The following is a 20104-nucleotide window of genomic DNA, read 5'->3' as shown; positions in this document are numbered from 1 at the left end:
GAAAAATGAGGCATGGTAAACAGCTGTGAGGAATTTAAAAAAATTAAGCTTAAAGCAAATATAGGAGATACTCATCCATCCACTTCCCTTAAGATTAAGGGACCACCTCTCTGTACATCAGTTTGAAATTTAAAAAAAAAAAAAAAAGATTAGGGACCAAAGTCACTTTAGTGGGAAATGAGGCAAGATAAATTGGGAAAAATGAAGTCTGGTGAAGGCAACCCAGAAACAAGGTATTTAGAAGCACAGAGGCACTATCTTTGCTTCTAAGAAAGTCAACAAGGATGCTTTCCTTAACTCAAAGATAAGCATCTGTTTATAGCAGGACTCATTCTTCCCTGAGGAGAATTCCCAAAACTTCTAGGAACTCAAAAAATGTTTATACCAGGAGTGATTACAGCAAAGATAAAATACCTATCTTCCTTTAACTTTTTTTTTTTTTTTTTTTTTTTTTGGCCAGTCCTGGGCCTTGGCCTCAGGGCCTGAGCACTGTCCCTGGCTTCCTTTTGCTCAAGGCTAGCATTCTGCCACTTGAGCCACAGCGCCACTTCTGGCCATTTTCTGTATATGTGGTGCTGGGGAATCGAACTCAGGGCCTCATGTATACGAGGCAAGCACTCTTGCCACTAGGCCATATCCCCAGCCCCGTTCGTTTGTTTGTTTAATCCAAAATGTGTTTATTGGGACAGTTTCCTGCTCATCTTGGTTCTCGGTGCTTTTAGTGCTGCTTCCTTCTGAAGGAACATCCTTCTGTAAGCCTTGCTTTCCTTCCTGTAGGCTGGCAGAGGACAGTGGAGCAACCAACACACAAAACTACTGTCTGTGCATGGCTAAACACCGTGGTGATTTTATAGCATCCTGGGCATTTCACATCCATGAAGTAGGAGTTGGGCCTCTGCACCAGGTGCTTCTTCTTGTGTTTCCTCTTCTCCTCTTCAGGAGAGGGATGGAGAAGATCCTTTGCGAGAGGCATGTTCTCCGGAGGAGGTCGTCACCGCCGGAAAAGGCTCTTCCTTTAACTTTGAAGTAGGACTCCCCTGCCTTTATCTTATTAATAACTCTGCTACCAAAGAGCTCTGTCTCTTTCTTTGAGACCACTCATACTCTATTATAGACTGTGCCTCTTCCTTTCTGCTCGTCTGTTTTGTCTGCTTGCTTACTTGCTTATTTACTCAATGAAGCTCTGCCAAGTTTTCTTACCATTATGACTTATCCAGAAATTCTTGTTCCATGATCGAAGTTAAGGACCCTAAGTGAAAAATCCCTGCTTTTAGGTGGAAACTTCACAAACCCTCACCCATATCTGGTTACTGGTCACTGTAGTAATAGGTGACTAGATAGATGCCTCTGCAAAAATAGAAAGAATATTCCAGTTCCGATCTAAATAGTCAAAGGCCTGATACTGTATCCCCATATTTCCCTGATGGTCCTCTTATTTAATCATGAAATCTGGCTCCAAGTATGAACAGTGTGTGTGTGTGTGTGTGTGTGTGTGTGTGTGTGTGTGTGTGTGTGTGTGTACTGGGGCTTAAGTGTATGTGTGTGTGTACTCAACGCCTAGGCACTGTCTATTATTTTTGCCCAAGGCTGGTGCTCTACCATTTGAGCTATTGTGCCACTTTCAGATTTCTATTGGATAAGTGGAGAGAAGAGTCTCACAGACTTTCCTGCCAAGCCCAAATCCCCAGATCTCAGCCTCCCAAGGAGCCATGATTATGAGTGTGAGCCACTGGCACCTGGCTGGATAGACCTTGAAGCAAGAGGTGATGGCGTATTTCATATGGGTTCTACAGGGATGGTTTTCCTTCTACGTTAAACCAATGGAAAAAATCCTATCTGCAAGAATTTTCTCTAGCTTTTCAGGGGGAAAATGCATCCAGCAGTTCTTATTTTGACTGGAACATTTCATTGCCTTATTCTCTTCTCTCTGTAGCAAACAGAATCACTGAGAGAAGCGGCAATCAGGGTTCTGTTAAGTGTTTAGCAGGCTTTCTCCTTTGCAACTTAATGTGAGTAGAGTATAGTGGCCTGGCAGGTTTGACTGTTGGCACCTCAGTGAGGCAGGTGCCCTTTAGGGGTAAACTCCTGTATTAACATAGCTTCAGCCTGGTACTAGTGGCCCACACCTGTAATCCTAGGTACTCAGGAGCTTGAGACTTGAGGGTCCTTCATGGCTTGAAGCCAGACAGCTGAGGCAGGAAAGAAAGTCTGTGAGATTCTTATCTCTAATTAGCTACAAAAAAAAAGCCAGAAGTGGAACTGTGGCTCAAGTGTGGAGTGCTAGCCTTGAGCACAAAAGCTCAAGGGCAGTGCCTAAATGCTGAGTTCAAGCCCAGGACTGACACAAACAAAAAGTATCCCATAGTTTCAAAGCATCTCTTCTTTTGGCTAAAAATCTTTTCCAGTAAGGATGCTAAGTGAGCACAGAAGTACTCTGAAGCATGTCCAGAAGTGTTCCTGTCTGCTATCTTTCCTTCTTGATCTATGACCTTAAATTGAGTATTCTCAGTGATATACATTTTAATTTGCATGCTCAGGAATGTGCTCACCTCCAAAGTGCTTTACTATATGAATATGTATAAGATTCTTGAATAAAATTCACTAGCTTCCTTTGCTCAGAAGCTGCCCTCATACTCTCCTCACCTGCAGCAGATAATTTATGTTTTTTTTGGCTTTGCATTCTTCCAAGATTCAAACTCACTGCCATTGTTTTTTATATAACTGTTGTTTTTACTGGTATTTGTGACAGGGACACAGCTCACTTTTTTTTTGGGGGGGGGGGCATTCCTGGGGCTTGGACTCAAGGCCTGAGCACTGCCCTGGCTTCCTTTTGCTCAAGGCTAGCACTCTGCTACTTGAACCACAGCGCCACTTCTGGCCATTTTTTTCTATATATGTGGTGCTGGGGAATTGAACCCAGGGCTTCATGTATACGAGGCCAGCACTCTTGCCACTAGGCCATATCCCCAGCCACAGCTCACTTTTATACCAAGAGAGGGGATACCTGGAAAGATAAAACACATTCCATATTTCATTAAGTGATCCTTAAGTAACTAGGAAGCAAAGCCTTGTCAGCCTTCAGTTCTGAAGTGTGGTAATGAATATACAGGCACAACTAATAGGTAGGTGGATTCCCAGAACAGGGTTTGCTGGTTGTAACTGGAACCTGTTATTTGTTTAACAGTTATCCCCTTAGGTGTTGTGAATCAAGGAAAGGAGAGTGATCTATTTGCACCTGCCCAAGTAAATATAGACAAGGCAATACCATGTCATACAAAGCTTTCTAGTCCTCTATTTGAATGTGTCAAGTCATGTCATGACACGCTTGCATTGCTTCAATGGACATTAACTGCAAGTACTAGGTAATCTGGCTGCACGTTTTAAAGAAAACACATACTCTGGTCCTCTTCCCAAAGATTCAACTTTCCTGGGATTTAGGTTGAACCTTTATTTTTTTTTAATGTTCCAGATTATTAAAATCACAGTATTGAAAGCCAGGAGTTAGTGGCTCATACCTGTAATCCTAGCTACTCAGGAGACTGAGAGAGATCTAAAGGTTTGAGGCCAGCCTGGGTAGACAAATTTGTAAGGTTCTTACTTGCAATTAGCCAGCAGAAAGAAGGGAGGAGGCATAAGAGGGGGAGGAGAAGGAGGGGGAGGAAGAAGAAAAGGAGGGAAGAGGAAGAGGAAGAGGAGGAAGAAGAGAAGAAGGAAGGAAAGAAGGAAGGAAGGAAGGAAGGAAGGAAGGAAGGAAGGAAGGAAGGAAGGAAGGAAGGAAGGAAGGAAGGAGAAGAGAAGCAGAAGAGGAAGAAGAAGAAGAAGAAGAAGAAGAAGAAGAAGAAGAAGAAGAAGAAGAAGAAGAAGAAGAAGAAGAAGAAGAAGAAGAGGAAGAGGAAGAGGAAGAAGAAGGAGGAGAAGGAGAAGCAGCAACAGCCAGAGGTAGAGATGTGGCTCAAGTGTAGAGCCTCAGACTTGAGCAAAAAAAGTAAGCAAGAGCTGGGTGCTGGTGGCTCATGCCTGTAATCCTAGCTACTCAGGAGGCTGAGATCTGAGGATCATGGTTCAGAGCAAGCATGAGCAGGAAAGTCCATGAGACTCTTATCTCCAATAAACTTAGAAAAAGCTGAAAGTGGAGGTGTGGCTCAAGTAATAGAGCACTATCCTTGAACACAAAGAGGCTCAGGGATAGTACCCAGGCCTGGAGTTCAAGTACCAGGACCAGGAAAAAAAAAAGTCAAACAAGAGTACCTGAGTTCAAACCCCAGTACTCATTTGCACGAGCATGTGCACATGCACAGACACACATCACAGTATTGACTACTGACATAAAAGGAAACCTGGGTACTCTGTGCTAAACACAAGCCTCAATTCCTATAACTACACATCTCACATTTCACCTTCCATAATACCAGTTCACTGGCATTACCCACAGCCTGCCTCAGAGCCTTTGAAGCAACCACCTCCAAATTCCATCATGGACACAGAAGCACCCAGGTTATACCTTGCAGTGGGGAGGACCCATTCTTCCTAGAATCCTCTGGCTGGAGCACACCAGGCTGTTCACACACAAAATTTTCCCAACTGACTTTATTATAAGAGGCTATTTTGTTTACATGTCTGCATCCTTGCTAAATAATAAGTTTCTGTAAGGCACAGAGTTTTTGTTTTTGTTTTTGTTTTGAACTTTATACCCTGCTGCCTAGCAAAATCTGTGGCATGTGTTAGGATAGGTTCTCAATAAATTCCAATGCATGGACCAATAAATTTTTCCATGCACAAACAGCATAGCCAACATCAACAAAAAAGACTGCTAGAATTATTTTATTTTAATTAAGAAAAAGAAAGTAAAATGGATGTAGTCTCTAGTTTCTATTTAACTAGGTTGTCTGTATGTAGTAAGTTGTTGGTTCAGTGAGTTCCTCTACCACCTTGGAGCAGAGGCTTAAAGAGAGTTTGGGGGGAAGGGCTGTGAGAAGCAGTGCTGCTGTCTTGTCCCATGTGGAACTCACTATATTAGTGGCCCCACAGGCTTTCCATCCTAGTCCTAGACATCTCATGGATAAAACTCTGAAATAAGAAGCTGGCAAGACAACTGGCAAGATGTAGATGTATTTCATGTGTGGTTTAGAGTTTTCTAAATAGCATTTTTCTAAGCTGCAGGCTTACAGGATTTAAAATATGACTCAGAACACCAACTGTAATGCCAACGTTTTATTTTTAGGCTTTTTTTTAAAGTACAGAATATTGCAGTAAGTTCAACCCACTCAGTCTACAAATCCTCTAAACTTCCTTCTGGAGACTAGAAAAGCACTTGGCATTTCTCAGGCATTACTTTATTTGCATATGTAGTTTTCCTAGTAAATTCTTGGTAACTAAAGAAGAAGTAATAACTGAAGTTCTAAATGGTTCCCGTGCTTGCCGCTGACATTGATAAAATATCCTGAGGCACAGAAGTAACTGGCTCATAGGAATGGGGACAGTAGATGGTTCAATCTCCACAGTGGCACACTGGCTTGTGGTTCCATCTGTCTTCTTGGACAAGTGGCAGGGGAACAGTGACAAAATGACCACAGTTTTGAGAGGAAAACATGAGATCAGAGAAAAGTCAATGGCATAGTTAAAATACTCTATGCATTATGCCAAGTATGATGTCGCTATCAACACCTTAGCTTAACCATCTTTATTGAGGTTTATGTCTCATACTCCTGTTTAAGTGTATTTGAAGAATTTGGAATGATTGTGTAAATCTATGGAACCACCATTCTAATCAACAACATTTCTTCACCCCCATAATTTCTCATGATCCTGGCAACCAACTCCAATCCTCACCCATCTGATTTCCACTACTGCTGGTTACTCTGACTTGTTCTAGAACTTCATAAAAATAGAATAATGTAATATGTAAGTGTCTGGTGCCAGGCAATGGTGGCTTATGCCTGTAATCCTCGCTACTCAGGAGGCTAAGATCTGAAGATAGAGGTTCAAAGCCAGCTCAGGCAGAAAGTAAATTGAACTCTTGTCCAATTAACTAGCAAAAACCAGAAGTGGAACTGTGGCTCAAGTAGTAAAATGTTAACTTTGAATGGAAAGGCTAAGGGACAATAACCCAGGCCCTGAGTTCAAGTCCTAGTAACAGTGTATACACATACACACACACACACACACACACACACACACACACAATACATGAGGCAAAAGAAGGGGTAAATGGTGATCAGAATGAGAGGAAATTCATAGCAAAATACTGAAGGAAATTAGTTTTGTTTGGTTCCCAAGTTACATGGACTAAAAGAAAAAAATGCAAATAGCACATCTGGTGTTTGTGTGGGGATGGGGGGACAACACTTTTCATCTTCAATTCCTGTCTAAACAAACAAATTATATATTGCCTATCCAAGATACAGATTATACTTAACAAAGGTTTCCCATATCTTGTTCTAAAGATATCTCACAATGCACCAACTGAAACAGAACAAACCTTTTATTGCTGACAGCAGAAAAGACAAGGGCTTCAGTGGGAGGTCTATTACAATATGAATGAGAAAGCTGAGTTGCTGCTAAAAAAAGAGCACATATTAAAAAAAAAAAAAAAAAAAAAAACACCACCATAAACGCAGAACACTTCCAAGGGCCTTTTACCTAAGGGGAAACTGGAAAGTAATCCACTCACCATCAACTCAGTTGGTCAATATAACCTCTTGAAAATCGAATGAAGCTTGTGGTCCAGTCTTTCTGGAAAATGTTTGTATGGCTTTTGCATAGTCCCAAGGGATCTGTTTTAAGTCCTGATATGAAGCCTTTAACAACTGGGGGGATCTAGGTTTGACTAATTGACTGGTTGATGATTGATTGATTGATTATTTATAAATAGGATCTTACTATACAAACTAGATGAGCCTCAAACTCCTCCTGCCTTCATTTCCAGAGTAACAGAGATTACAGGTGAAAACACTGTGCCTGGCTTGAGACCTAGGTTTAGATGAAGGATCCCTGATTGAATTCACCAGTAAGATTTCTGCTGCCAATATTTCAAATACAGCCAATATCCAAAACCAAGAAAGCAAGTTCTTCACAGCAAATGTCTAACTCAAATGTGGTACTATATGAAGATGATTTTCTTAAATTCCAAAAACTGCTTAACAGTCTCACAGGAAGTATATATTCAGAGGCAGAAAATGAGCTGTGGGAAGACAGAATGCCCCCAGGTTCCCATCCCCCAGCCATCATCACCTTCACATCAGAGCTGACACATTTATACAGCTATTTATTTGGGTGTGTGGTGTCACAGCCTCTCATTTCTACAATAAGTCTGCCCTAAAATCAAGTATTCATATGGGGAACAGAGAGAGGAAGAGTGTTCAGCTAGAAAAATGCATGCGAACAGACTGAAAAATATGGTTTAATTTGGAAAAGCTTAAAACCACAGGTGAGAAGAGACAATTTGGGAATTCTGGGTTGTAAAGCAAGTGTTTGTCTATGGTAAGCAGAATAATGGCACCAATCATGTCTGCATCTTAATCTTAATCTGTATAATGTAAACTTATACAGCAAAAGGAATTTTGCAAATGTATCTATTAGGTGAAAGTCCTGAAGAGGGAAAAATTCTTCTGGATTGTCCAGGTAGATCCAATCCAATTACAAAGCACTATCAGAGGAATACTATATAAAGGCAAGCAATGATAGATACAGAGAAGGAAAAGGTGTTAAATGAGGCCATTGACCAAGGAATGCAGGAGCCTCTGTGAATTTATAAAGTCAGGAGTGGATTCTCCACCTGATCCTCAAAGGAAATAAGTCTTGCTGACACCTGATTTAAGGCCTCTGTCCCCTACAATTGTGTATGCTACTAGGATAATTTGCTATAGTAGCAGAAGGAAATTAATATACTGCCTTTGTTTGTTGTTATTATTTGGGGTGTGTGTGATTGTTTTGTGCCTGTCCTGGGGCTTGATCTCAGGCCTTAGGCACTGTCCCTAAGCTTTTTCACTCAAAGGCTAGAGCTTTCCACCCCTGGAGCCACACCTTCACTCTGGCTCTTTTGGTAGTTAATAGGGTATAAAAGTGTCACAGACTTTCTTGCCCAGGCTGGCTTCAAACTTCAATTCTCAAATATCAGCCTCCTGAGTGGCTACGATTATAGGCATGAGACTTGAGCACTGGGCCTTGATTTTTTGTTTGTTTATTTTGTTTTGTTTCTGTGAGGGAACAGGGAAATGAGGAAAAGCATGAAATAACATACAGAAAAGGTATTTTCTTATGAACAAGACGGAGAATAACTCAAATGAGGCTCTGAGCCAACAACAAGAGGGATAGCTATGCAGCTAAATGAAGACTAGGGATGGAAAACCTGAGCTTTTGTCCTTCAGTTTTGTGGCATTAGGCAGGAAGCACATCTTTTCAGGGTCTTAGTGACTAACTGATATAATGAAATACAAGAATTATCATGTCTCCTAACAGGCCAGAAGACTTTTTTTTATAGATGAGTTCTAGCCCATGGTTGGTTCTCTCACCAACCAAATCTGACAAGCCCTATTCTAATTAGTACTAATGCTACCATGTCAGGTTGGGCCCATTTCCCTCAGTTTAAAGCTTTAGCAACTGGGGCTTGACAAGGATATGCCATTTGCCCCTACTGGTGGGAGTTGGATACAGACTACCTGCTCATCCCTGGCACTGTGCTGCCTTTTGTGGTGAGGTTGGACCATAGAACTGAAGTGGAGTTCAGCAAAAGTGAGCAAACATCAGCAACACAAACCAGAATCATGAATATGCTAAAGTGAATGAGAGGGGGAAGGGGAGAATATACTGTGGCATGAACTATCTTCCCTCAAATTCATGAGCTGAATCCTTATTGCAATTTGATTGGCAACCGGAAGTGGGCCTTTAGGAAGTGATTAGATCATGAAGGGAAAGCCCCCAAAATGTGATCAGTGCCTTTATGAAAGAGGCCTCAAACCTCTGCCCGGTCCCTTCACCATAGCAAGAAGACACCATGTATGAACCAGACCTGCTGGCACAAATCCTTAAGGGGGAGGGAGGGCACCAATCCTGGGGCTTGACTTTAGGGTCTTGCATGCTACGCTTTAGCTTTTCTTTTTTTTTACTCAAGGCTGACACTTGAACCACAACTCTGCTTCCAGCTTTTTGATAGTTATTTGGAGATAAAGAGTCTCGTGGACTTTTATATCTTGATCCTCAGATCTCAGCCTCCAAAGTAACTAGGATTACAAGTGTAAGCCACCAGTGACCAGCTTTAAATCCTTGTTCTTTATAAACAATTCATTTATTTCTTATATTTTGTTATAACTCCACAAACTGAAAACAAGTTGTCTTCTATACCTTATATGACATTCAAAAATGACATTTCTGCCAGGTGCCAGTGTCTCATGCCTGTAACCCTAGCTTCTCAGGAGACTGAGATCTGAGGACCACAGTGCAAAGCCTGCCTGCACAGGAAAGTCTGTGAGATTCTTATCTCCAATTAAGCACCCAAAAGCAGAAGTGGCGCTGTGGCTCAAGTGATATAGCACTAGCCTTGAGCTGAAGAGCTCAGGGACAGCACCCAGGCCCAGACAGAGTGCAAGCCCCATGACCAACAACAACAACAAAAAGAATGACATTTCTGTGGTAACTTTTGAGAAAAGAAAAATTTCAAAGCACAAAGTGGCCCCGGCAAGGAAAGATGCAGTGTTAGGAACCAGTCCATATCCAAATTCCACACCAGACATGATGTTGCTGTAGCAGCTCCAGGCTTCACAGTTCACAGGAGGAGACTAGAAAGGCTGCTGCCCAAAATAGTTTAATAAGGCCAGCAATGATTCACAGAGTAATAACAGACCCAGCCAGCAGACGCCTGCAAACTGGGTCCCAGCTGACGGGGGGCTCATTGCTCAAGGTTAAAATGGAGACTGGAGAGGAGAAGGACAATCAGTTACATATGTTCAATGGGGAAAAGTCATTAATATCACCTGTAAACACCCTGAAAGGGAGTCCAAATTAGGAATTTCACCTTGACAACTTATTAACCCTGCCATGGCATCAAAAAAATGCAAACATACCTCAGAATATTCTTTTCCAGTGTGTACTCTGATGTGATCCCAAATCTACTAAGTAACTGTATGTCCATAACAGTATCTTAAGTTTATGAGCAGTTATGAAGAGGCAGAATATAAGAATAAAAATAACCCCCCAAAAAACAGTAAGAACATTTATACTCACTGGCCAGTCTAATATCCAAACTAGAATCACCTGCAATGTGAACACTCAGATCATTAATCATATTTCTGCTTCTGCTTCTGCTTCTATTGAGGTGCCAGACTTTGAAGTCAGGCCCCACCACGTGAACCCCATTTTAGAATCGAACCCTGAGCCAATCAGATTTGTACCTGTGTTCTAATCTCGCTTGCACAGCTGATTGTTGTAACCTTGTTCTTTGCCTTTATAAGCCCTGTGTAATCACAGCTCGGGGCTTCCCCCTAACCTCCGCTGTGTTGGTGGGTAGGACGAGGCCCGAGTTGGCAGCTCGTTAAATAAAGCCTTGCCTTGCTTTTGCATTTCGGAGTGTCTGAATCTCGGTGGTCTTCTTGGGGGTGGTCTTGCAACTTGGCACAACACTATTTCAAATAAAACTAGTCCCTGTGAAAAAGGGCAAGTTTACTGTATAAATAGAAAAAAATGTGCTTAAGAAGCTGGGCATGTGCTGAGCACTGGTGGCTCATATCTATAATCCTAGCTACTCTGGAGGCTGAGATGTGAGGGTGATCACCATTCAAAGCCAGCCTGGGAAGGAATCTGTGAGACTTTTTTTTTCCCCAAATTTTTATTATCAAACTCATGTACAGAGAGGTTACAGTTTCATACATTAGGCATTGGATACATTTCTTGTACTGTTTGTTATATCGTCCCTCATTCCCCCCTTCCTCTTCCCCCTTTCCCTTTCCCCCCATGAGGTGTTCAGTTCACTTACACCAAACAGTTTTGCAAGTATTGCTTTTGTAGTTGTTTGTCTTTTTTTACCCTGTCTCTTGATTTTGGTATTCCCTTTCAATTTCCTAGTTCTAATACCAGTATAGACTGGTTTCCAATATACTCAGATAAGATTACAGAGATAGTGTAGATACAACCACAGGAAGGTGATACAAGAACATCATCAAAAGTAGAAGCTACAGATACACATGGAACGTTGAAAGTAGTTACAACTGTGATATAACAATCGTTTCCATAACATGGAGTTCATTTCACTTAGCATCATCTTATGTGATCATAAGGGTATAGCTATTGGGCTCTTGTGATCCCTGTGAGACTCTTTATCTCCAGTCAATTAACCTTCAAAAAGCTGGAAGTAGAGCTATGGCTTAACCAGTAAAGTGCTAGCCTTGAGCAAAAAAGCTCAAGGACAGTACCTAGGCCAAGTTCAAGCCCCAGTACTGGCACAGACATGGTTAAGCAAAAAAAAAAAAAAAAAAAAAGCCAGGTGCCAGTGGCTCACAACTGTAATCCTAGCTACTTTGAGTCTGAGATCTTGGGAATCTCTCTTCAAAGCTAGCCCAAACAGGAAATTGCAGGGAATTATTATCTCCAATTAACCAGCAAAAAACTACAAGTACAGGTGTGGCTCAGGTGGAAGTCTTACATTTAAAAATAAGCCAAGAACCAAAGACCCTGAGTTCAAGCCCTAGGACACATGCATGCACACACACACACACACACACACACACACACACACACGTAAAGAAATAAATGTACTTCTCTATAATTTATCTTAAATTCCATCCAAGGCAAAGTATTTGGCCTATGCTCCCAGTTCTGACTAGAAGTTGATATTTAAGTAACAGGTTAGGAGGGAAATAAGGTAACTGATAGTCCACAAATTTAAGAACTATCTGCTTCTGCTATTAGTTTTGGAATTTTAACCAAACAGTGTGACATATCCTGTATAAAATATTTACCTGCATTATGCATGGCATAAATAGGATAAAACAATAAAATGTGTTGGCATTCTATCAGTTTGGTCTATAAATAGCCTCGTGGTTTAAAAAAAAAAAAAAGGAAAGCAATGTTTGAAAGAAGGCGAGGAACAAATGTGATGGAGTTGTGGGAGGATGAAGTTCCACCCTCAGTATAAAAAGTCAAACAAGGAACTCCAAGGGGAAGTTGATTTTATCAGCTGGATCCAGGAGTTAGGGCTTGGTAGTGATGGAAAATCAGGTCATACAAGAACAGGGTGTTTTTTTTTTTATTTGAAAAGTTAAATCCTACCACTTCAATAGAGGCCTCATTTGAAAACCCCTTTTACTAAAAAAAATTACACAGAAAAACACAGCATGCTCAGCATTTATCTTATTGATAAGTGTAAGTCTTTCCTGGATATCTGAGAAGCAATAATCTTTTCATTGCAATCCTTTCAAGGGTCTGAGTTATGAACTTTAATGATAAATAATAAAGTTGTTTAGATCAAAGACACAAGCTTCAGGAAAAGAAGTGAGTTCAGTGCTTGTTAACAAAACAGAACAAAATGCCTTTATTACCTGCTAGAGAATAAAGTACATGCTGCATTGAAATTGAATATAACTCTTAGATAATGCATGATTTACCAAAAACATAGTTATCTTTTGGCCCTTGACCACTGAGAAGTAACTTAAAGTACATTATGGTCTCAATTAGTGTCCAGGTCTTGTAAAAGAAAAAAAATGAGACTTGAAGTCAGAATACACAACACTAGAAAAACAGCCTTACTGCCCAAATAGAAATTCTATAGACTATGAAACTGAGTTTTCCATGCAGCTTATCTTCAAGTGAATCTTTTGTAGACCTACTTCATTTCATCCTTGAGAAGTAAGATAAAGGCTTGGGTTTGAATTAGGCCAACTGGCATTATATTCTTGGCTCAGGGTACAACATGCTTGGAATTTTGGAAAACAAAAAGATGGAAAAGCCAGAAATGTGGACCATTTTGTTGACATGCCTTCTTTGAGGGAAGAGGAGGCTTAAAATGTAATTATCCCTACTGCTCAAGTTTGTTACGTTTTATGAAATGAAAGAAACACCGTACATTGGAAATGAATCATGAGAACTTTGTAGTGGCTTCTTTTAAAAGACTGCCCTTGAAAAGGTAACTGTAAAAAGTTGCTCATCACTGAGTTTTCTGTGCTAGTAAGAAATCTAAGCCAGGCTCCAGTGGCTTATGCCTGTAATCCAAGCTACTCAGGAGTCTGAAATCTGAGGATTGCTGTTTGAATCACAGGAAAGTTCAGGAGACTCTTATCTCCAATAAACTACTCAAGAAAAGCTGGAAGTGGGGCTGTGGCTCAAGTGGTAGAGAGTTAGGCTTGAGCAAAAAGCTCAGGGACAGTGCCCTGGCCCCAAGTTCAAGCCCCATGACTGGGGCGGGTTGGGGAAGAAGGAGGAGAAGAAATCTAGAAAATATCTAAATGCTAATAAAATAAGTTGGTTAAAAAATTGAATTAAAAATTAAATATTTCGGGGCTGGGGATATGGCCTAGTGGCAAGAGTGCTTGCCTCGTATACATGAGGCCCTGGGTTCAATTCCCCAGCACCACATATACAGAAAACGGCCAGAAGTGGCACTGTGGCTCAAGTGGCAGAGTGCTAGCCTTGAGCAAAAAGAAGCCAGGGACAGTGCTCAGGCCCTGAGTCCAAGCCCCAGGACTGGCCAAAAAAAAAAAAATTTTAAATATTTCATGGCATATTTATATGACTTTTAAGACACTATCCACTTTCACAAGAAGTTGCAAAAAATAGTTCAGAGAAAACCAATGTACCTCTTACCCAGTACCACTAATGTTTATACTATAACTATAACCCCAAATAGGAAATTAACACTAGACACAATACAGTGGACTGTAAAATTACAGAAAGCTACAGAGCTTACTTAGAAATTCACAAGTTTTTACCTCATCTGTGTCTATGTGTATTTATATGTATTGGGTACAGCCCATAAAATTGTATTATGTACAGATTTATGTGGCTGGCAGCACAACAAAGACACAGAACTACCTAATCACCATGAAAGAACTACAGAGACCCTTTCATTGTACTTAACATGTCCTCAATCTTGATGTAAGTGGTAGTTATGTTGTATTCTTCAGATTCATTCAATACAGATGATCAATTCTTCCTGAACTTAAAAAGAATGATGAAACGGAGCACTGGTGGCTCATGCCTTTAGTCCAAGCTAATCAGGTAGCTGAGATCTGAGGATCAAGGTTTAAAGCCAGCACCAGCAAAAATAATCTATGAGATTCTTATTTCCAATTAACCACCCAAAAACCTAGAAGTAGAGGTATCACTCAAGTGGTGAAATGCCAGCCTTGAGTGGAAAAAACCAAGGTGGAGCTTGGGGTCCTGATTTCAAGTCCCAGTACTGCTGTACAAGCACATACATGCATGCATTCATGCATGCACACATGTACTCACACACACACACACACACACAAATAAATAATACAAAGAGAATGATGATGAAGCTCTATTGGATGACATAATGCATTGAATTACTTACAAAGTTACAAATCAACAAATGATCTCATTTTCATATAGTGTATCTCTATTGTCCAGAGGTGGGAAAAAATCTTCCCAAATATTAGTATTTACTTTTCCTCTACAGAAAATATTTCATGTTTTCTGGTATCTATTTTTGAGGTTAACAAGAATTGCCTTAATAATTTGAAGGAAAATACAAAGAAAAAACTGTATGGTATTGAAGAAATATTATTTCCTTACCAATTAATCCATTCTTAAATTTCTGCTGGCTAGAACATTAATTTGAATGGTTCCTACTCTATCCCACAATCTCTGACAACTTCACAGTGAAGAACAGGCCACTGGTTCTAGCAAAGGATGAACTAAAGCTTCATCTCGGTGAGGCTCTGTGTGGGATTATGGGAGCAATTTTCAAAGAAGGCCCAAACAGTGAAAAGAAATTATAATTTTTTTTCCAATACAAGTTTGAATGAACACTGATTATATGCTGAGATCAGGCTGAAGGTGCTCCAAAACTTCAAGATGCAGAAAACAAATGCCCTGTTCTTAACAAGGTCAAAACGGTAACACAACAAACTAAGTTCTTACAAAAATAAAGTTCTTGGAACATATGGAAAAGCAAACAACCAGTTCAGTCTAGAATGGAAAAGTGGAAGAATAGTGAAGAAAGGAAGGCTCTGGCTCTGGGTCTTGAAAGCCTCTATTTGGGCTTCTGCCAAGCTTAAAGGAGATAGTTTAAGTGAAGTGGACCATTTCAGCCACAGGCTGCCTGGTAGGCACAGAACTTGGCTTGCAGAAGAAGAGTGAGGTACAGGTTCAGGAAGATGTCAAGGGATATCATGCTGGGAAGATCTTGGATACTGTAGAGGTTTGCTTGCACTATCCTATATGCAGTGGGAAATAGAAGGAAAATGAAAAGAATGGAAGAGAAGGATCAAATACTGAGCTCTTAACAATATGCCAATGAAAGTTAAAGAGGCTCTCACTAGGAATAGCCATAGTATTTGCAAAAGAGAAGATGCTAATGAGTCTATTATTATTTGAATTTTTAACAATACAAATGGTATTGGCTGTGTATAATCTACAATTTGACTTTTTTGTTCAACATTACTGAAGGTATATATGTATATATATATCCATTATGATATATCTAGCTTATTTTAGGTACTCTCTAAAATTTTTAACAATAGAATACACTATAATTATTGGTAAATAACCCATTCTGTTCATGAGCACATAGGTTGATTCTAATTTTTTGAATAATACACCAAATAATACAGCAGTGAACCAAACAGATATATCTCCAAATAGAGGTATATGATACTTTTACCTACCTAGAAGTAGAATTTCTAGATGTGGTGCTATTGGATATGAAATAACTTAAAGTTAGCAAACTTATTGCCAAAGTGCTAAGCTAGTTGATCCAAATGATATTCTCATTAATAAAAATATTGAGTTTCCATTTTACACATGGTTACCCTTATATGAAATACTCAAAACTTTGTAATGTAAATAAATCTGTGAAGACAGAAAGAGTATTCTTTCTGAGTATAAGTATGTTTCCTTTGAGTTAGTGAGATCCTCATCTCCATCAATATGCTGAGTGGCTGAGAATGGTGGCTTGTGCCTGTGATCTTAGTGATGCCACAGTCTGAGCCTATGCCCTTCATTGCTATTGATTAGCTTAAGCAATTGTGTAATTGCTTAAGCAATTATGGCCAATGCAACCCTGGGGAAAATATGGGATTAAAAGGCTAAGGTGCTAATGAGGACAAGGAGGAAGGACAAAATAAACTGAATCCTCTATGACACAGTCAAGACAATGAATGGAGCCACTCTGGTTCTACCTACTTCTAGATTTCTTTTATGTAGCTTCTTTTGTTTTTTAATTGTATTTTTATTATCATTAAGTAGTTGTACAAAGGAGTTGCCATATAACGAATCAGTTTATAAGTACAATGCATCTGCCTCTTTGAGTTTTCTGCTACTTGCATCCAAAATCATCCTAATAGTCAATAGCACCACATGTTATAGACAGGTTGGGGTGTCACTAGGAGATACTGGAGAGACAGTGAGGATTTAGAATGGAACAGCTCAGTTCAATGGCTAAGAAGCTAGTGATGTCAATCAAGAGGAAGACATCAGTAGCTCTAGCGGCTGTAAATAAAATTTTAGGGAACTTCTTCTGATTGGCTCTGTATCTAAAAAAATCAAGACAAATGCAAAGGCTTGGAATGAGACTGTGAAAGAAAACAAACTGTCCCCAACCCATTCACCACATTCACAACCAGAAATGCATCACCTCAAACCTTACCTGCATAGCTTGTGGGGATTTTGATCCTTGGTTGGTTGGTTGTGTGCCAGTGTGGCTTGAACTCAGGGACTGGGTGCTGTCCCTTTTTTTCATTCAATGTTAGCACTCTACCATTTGAGCCACAGTTCCACTTCCAGCTTTTTGGTGATTAATTGGTGGTGAGAGACTCACGGAATTCCCTGCCCCAGCTGACTTCAATCCATGATCCTCAGATCTCAGCTTCTGGAGTAGCTAGGAACAGGCATAAGCCACTAAGCACTCTGCATTTGTATTTACTTTAATGGGATATTTTAACCTAAACAAAAGCATACCTTTCTAAGAATAATTCCCTTAAACTAGATAGGATCAGAGTTCGCAATATTAATTCTATCTGTATCTATCTCCAAGGAAACCCATCTAATATTACAGTCATGCTATGAAACAGATTAAATTTTGAAACAAATCAGGCATGTCAAATTCAATAAAAGGGAAATGGGACTCTAAGAAAAGCTTTCGCAGTCCGTGGTACTGATTATATCTTCACTATGAAGAAGCCAGTCCAGATGGAGTGCTGAAAATGTCACTACCCAGAATAAATATTACTAACAATGTGGGTTTGGTTAGTCCATTCTGAATCTTCCTTACCATTTATGATATACTCCCTCTCAGAGAAGTCACTGTGTGAATTTTACCTTGTTTTCAAACTAAACACAAACTATGGGAGACAGCAACTATTGAACTACAAGTCCTTTCATAAATCAGTGTTCCCAGTATAGCTAGGAGGCTAGACTACCCTTAATAAGCAGAGGAAATCAATGAAGAAATTAAAAACTTGCCAACCCAAAGTCAAGGATAATTTAAGAACAGAATTTTATTGAGGAGAAAACAACTGATTAAAACTGACCCTGATAGAGAAATATCAGAATTCTTTATATTCTAAGATGTTGACATTTTGGTTCATAAAAATGCAGTAACACCTCTAACACTTATCAAGAGACTTTAATCCCCTGAGTTTCCATTTTCTCATTTGCATTAAACTCAACCTGATCAATTACTGAGACTTCTTGGTGATGCTGACAAGAAACTTCAAGTGCTAAAAACAAAATGGCAACATTAAATTTTTCAAATTTCAACGATCTGACCCCCTCTCTCAGAAAGGACTACCAAAGCTCTTCTGTATCCACAGTTTTATTCAAAGGTTTGCATTACAAAATGATGTTTATCTTTTTCTCATGTAGTAAGGTGTGTTATTTCTCCATTCATCCCTTCTTGTTCTCTTCAATCCTGGCATTATAAATGAGTGAATAATATACATCAGCCACATGACTATCAAAAAAGTATTTTAGAAGCCACAAAATACTAAGCAATGATTTTTGTGTGTATGTGCTAGTACTGGAGCTTGAATTCTTTGGTGTGCATTCTCCCTTAGCTTTTTTTGCTCAAGGCTGTTACTCCACCACTTGAGCCATAGCTCCACTTACAGCTTTTTGCTTGTTAACTGGAGATAAGAGTTTTACAGGGGCTGGGAATGTGGCCTAGTGGCAAGAGTGCTTGCCTCATATACATGAAGCCCTGGGTTCAATTCCCCAGCACCACATATACAGAAAATGGCCAGAAGTGGCGCTGTGGCTCAAGTGGCAGAGTGCCAGCCTTGAGCAAAAAGAAGCCAGGGACAGTGCTCAGGCCCTGAGTCCAAGCCCCAGGACTGGCAAAAAAAAAAAAAAAAGAGTTTTACAGACTTTCCTGCTTGGTGGGCTGGCTTTTAACTGTGATCCTCAGATCTAAGCCTCATGACTAGATAAGATTACAAGCCTGAGCCAAAGCATCCAGCATGAAGCAATGATTTTTGTCCAAAGTGACAAACATCTGAGTTCTTTTCCTGATGAATTCCAAGACTAGATTTTTTTTCCCCCTGTATTTAAGAAAGTCCACACCCTGCCAGGCTATGTGATGATAAATTCTACCTGAGACTTGATTACTCTTACTTAGTACTAAAGAGACAAATCAAGAAGAAAAACATTTGGCTTCAAACCTAGCACCCTTGGCTTCTTTAAGTAACTCTTCATTTTGCAAGATAAATATCCCTTCTAATCCACTCATTCTCTACAAAACAGCCTCCAGTTCTTTTTCCATCTTCTTTGCTCTTCTAATGGCATAGTCTATTCTGACCACCTTACACAGTATCCCACATCTACTCAATCTACCTTCTTAGCAAACACCAGGCATTAGTCACTGAACTCAGGACACATCAGTGACAAAAAATTGCTGCTTTCTGGAAGCTTCGCATCTCATCTAGCACTGTGAATAATGTCAAATACCAAGTAAGCACTCAAGCTTTGTTGAAAACATTTTGCATGAGCTGTTATACCTGAATCAGAATACAATGATTTTGAACATGATCTAGCATATTGAAAGTGACAAGCTCAGATACTGTGAAATGAAAGAAAATACTTGAAGTATGCCTTAAACTTTGATAAACTGAGCTGTCTAGACTCCCCTCTGCAACTCACTTTATATCTTGAGGACATAACTACATCAATCACAACATAAGATGTTCACAAGAGGTGCAAATTATGTGTAGGCTCTGTTCAAAGGGAGTAGAAAGAAATTTAGAGAGATGTGTAACACAGCTAATTATAGTTTTATTTCTTAGTACTTTTTTCTGATTGTTGTTGCTAAACCACAAAGTATTCCAAAACTTAGAACTTTAAGCAACTACTTTATTTAGCTCATAATTTGGGGTAGCAAGAGATCAGAAAAGGCCTGGCATGGTAGCTCATCACCTGAAATCCTAGATACACAGAAAGCAAAAAGGAGGAAGGCTTCAGGTCAAGGATAGTCGAGGCAAAAAGTACATGAGACTGACATCTCAACCAATATAATGTGCGTAAATCTCCTTAGAATTATCCGTCTATTTCTTCATATTAATGGAATCGTGTTTCACATTGGGGTTTTATTTGTGAGTATTTTTTTCTGTCAGTACTGATGCTTGATCTCAGGGCCTTACACTCTTGCTTGGCACTCACCACATAACGTTGTCTTTGAGGCAGGCTAGAATAGGGAAAATAAGCTATGGTGAAAGGCAGCCAGGAATTTAGAAACAGTATATTTAAAAACATAGAAATACTACCTTCCTTGTTTTAGCTCTTGCATTCCTTCAGAAGTTGCAGTAATAGCACAAGGAAAAGTTAATCCAATGGATAGTAAAAAGCAAATAATTATACTTGGACATGATTAATTAAACAGCACTCTAAGCATCATACTGGAGAACAAAGGAGAATAGCCTTAGGAGAGGATCACAGTGGATCA

At 39.9% G+C, this 20104-nt stretch overlaps 2 protein-coding genes across 5 annotated transcripts in view; both read right to left on the bottom strand.

Annotated features, from left to right (window-relative positions):
- The window catches only part of Osbpl3 (oxysterol binding protein like 3), a 175249-nt gene that overhangs the window by 120250 nt on the left and 34895 nt on the right, over positions 1 to 20104 (bottom strand). The window lies entirely within an intron of this gene.
- Positions 573 to 1007, bottom strand: LOC125346811 (40S ribosomal protein S27-like). Its single transcript, XM_048339671.1, has one exon. It carries the CDS (start codon positions 971 to 973, stop codon positions 719 to 721), a length of 255 nt encoding a protein of 84 aa, XP_048195628.1. The 5' UTR covers positions 974 to 1007; the 3' UTR covers positions 573 to 718.

This window comes from Perognathus longimembris, chromosome 2 (assembly GCF_023159225.1).
Source record: "Perognathus longimembris pacificus isolate PPM17 chromosome 2, ASM2315922v1, whole genome shotgun sequence".
In the NCBI taxonomy this organism is placed as follows: Eukaryota; Metazoa; Chordata; class Mammalia; order Rodentia; family Heteromyidae; genus Perognathus; species Perognathus longimembris.
Note: the sequence above shows the minus strand (reverse complement) of the source record. Positions and strands in the feature narration are given on the sequence as shown.

Coding starts and splice junctions, on each gene's coding strand:
- LOC125346811 (XM_048339671.1), bottom strand. CDS start 973: ATGCCTCTCGCAAAGGATCTTCTCCATCCCTCTCCTGAAGAGGAGAAG.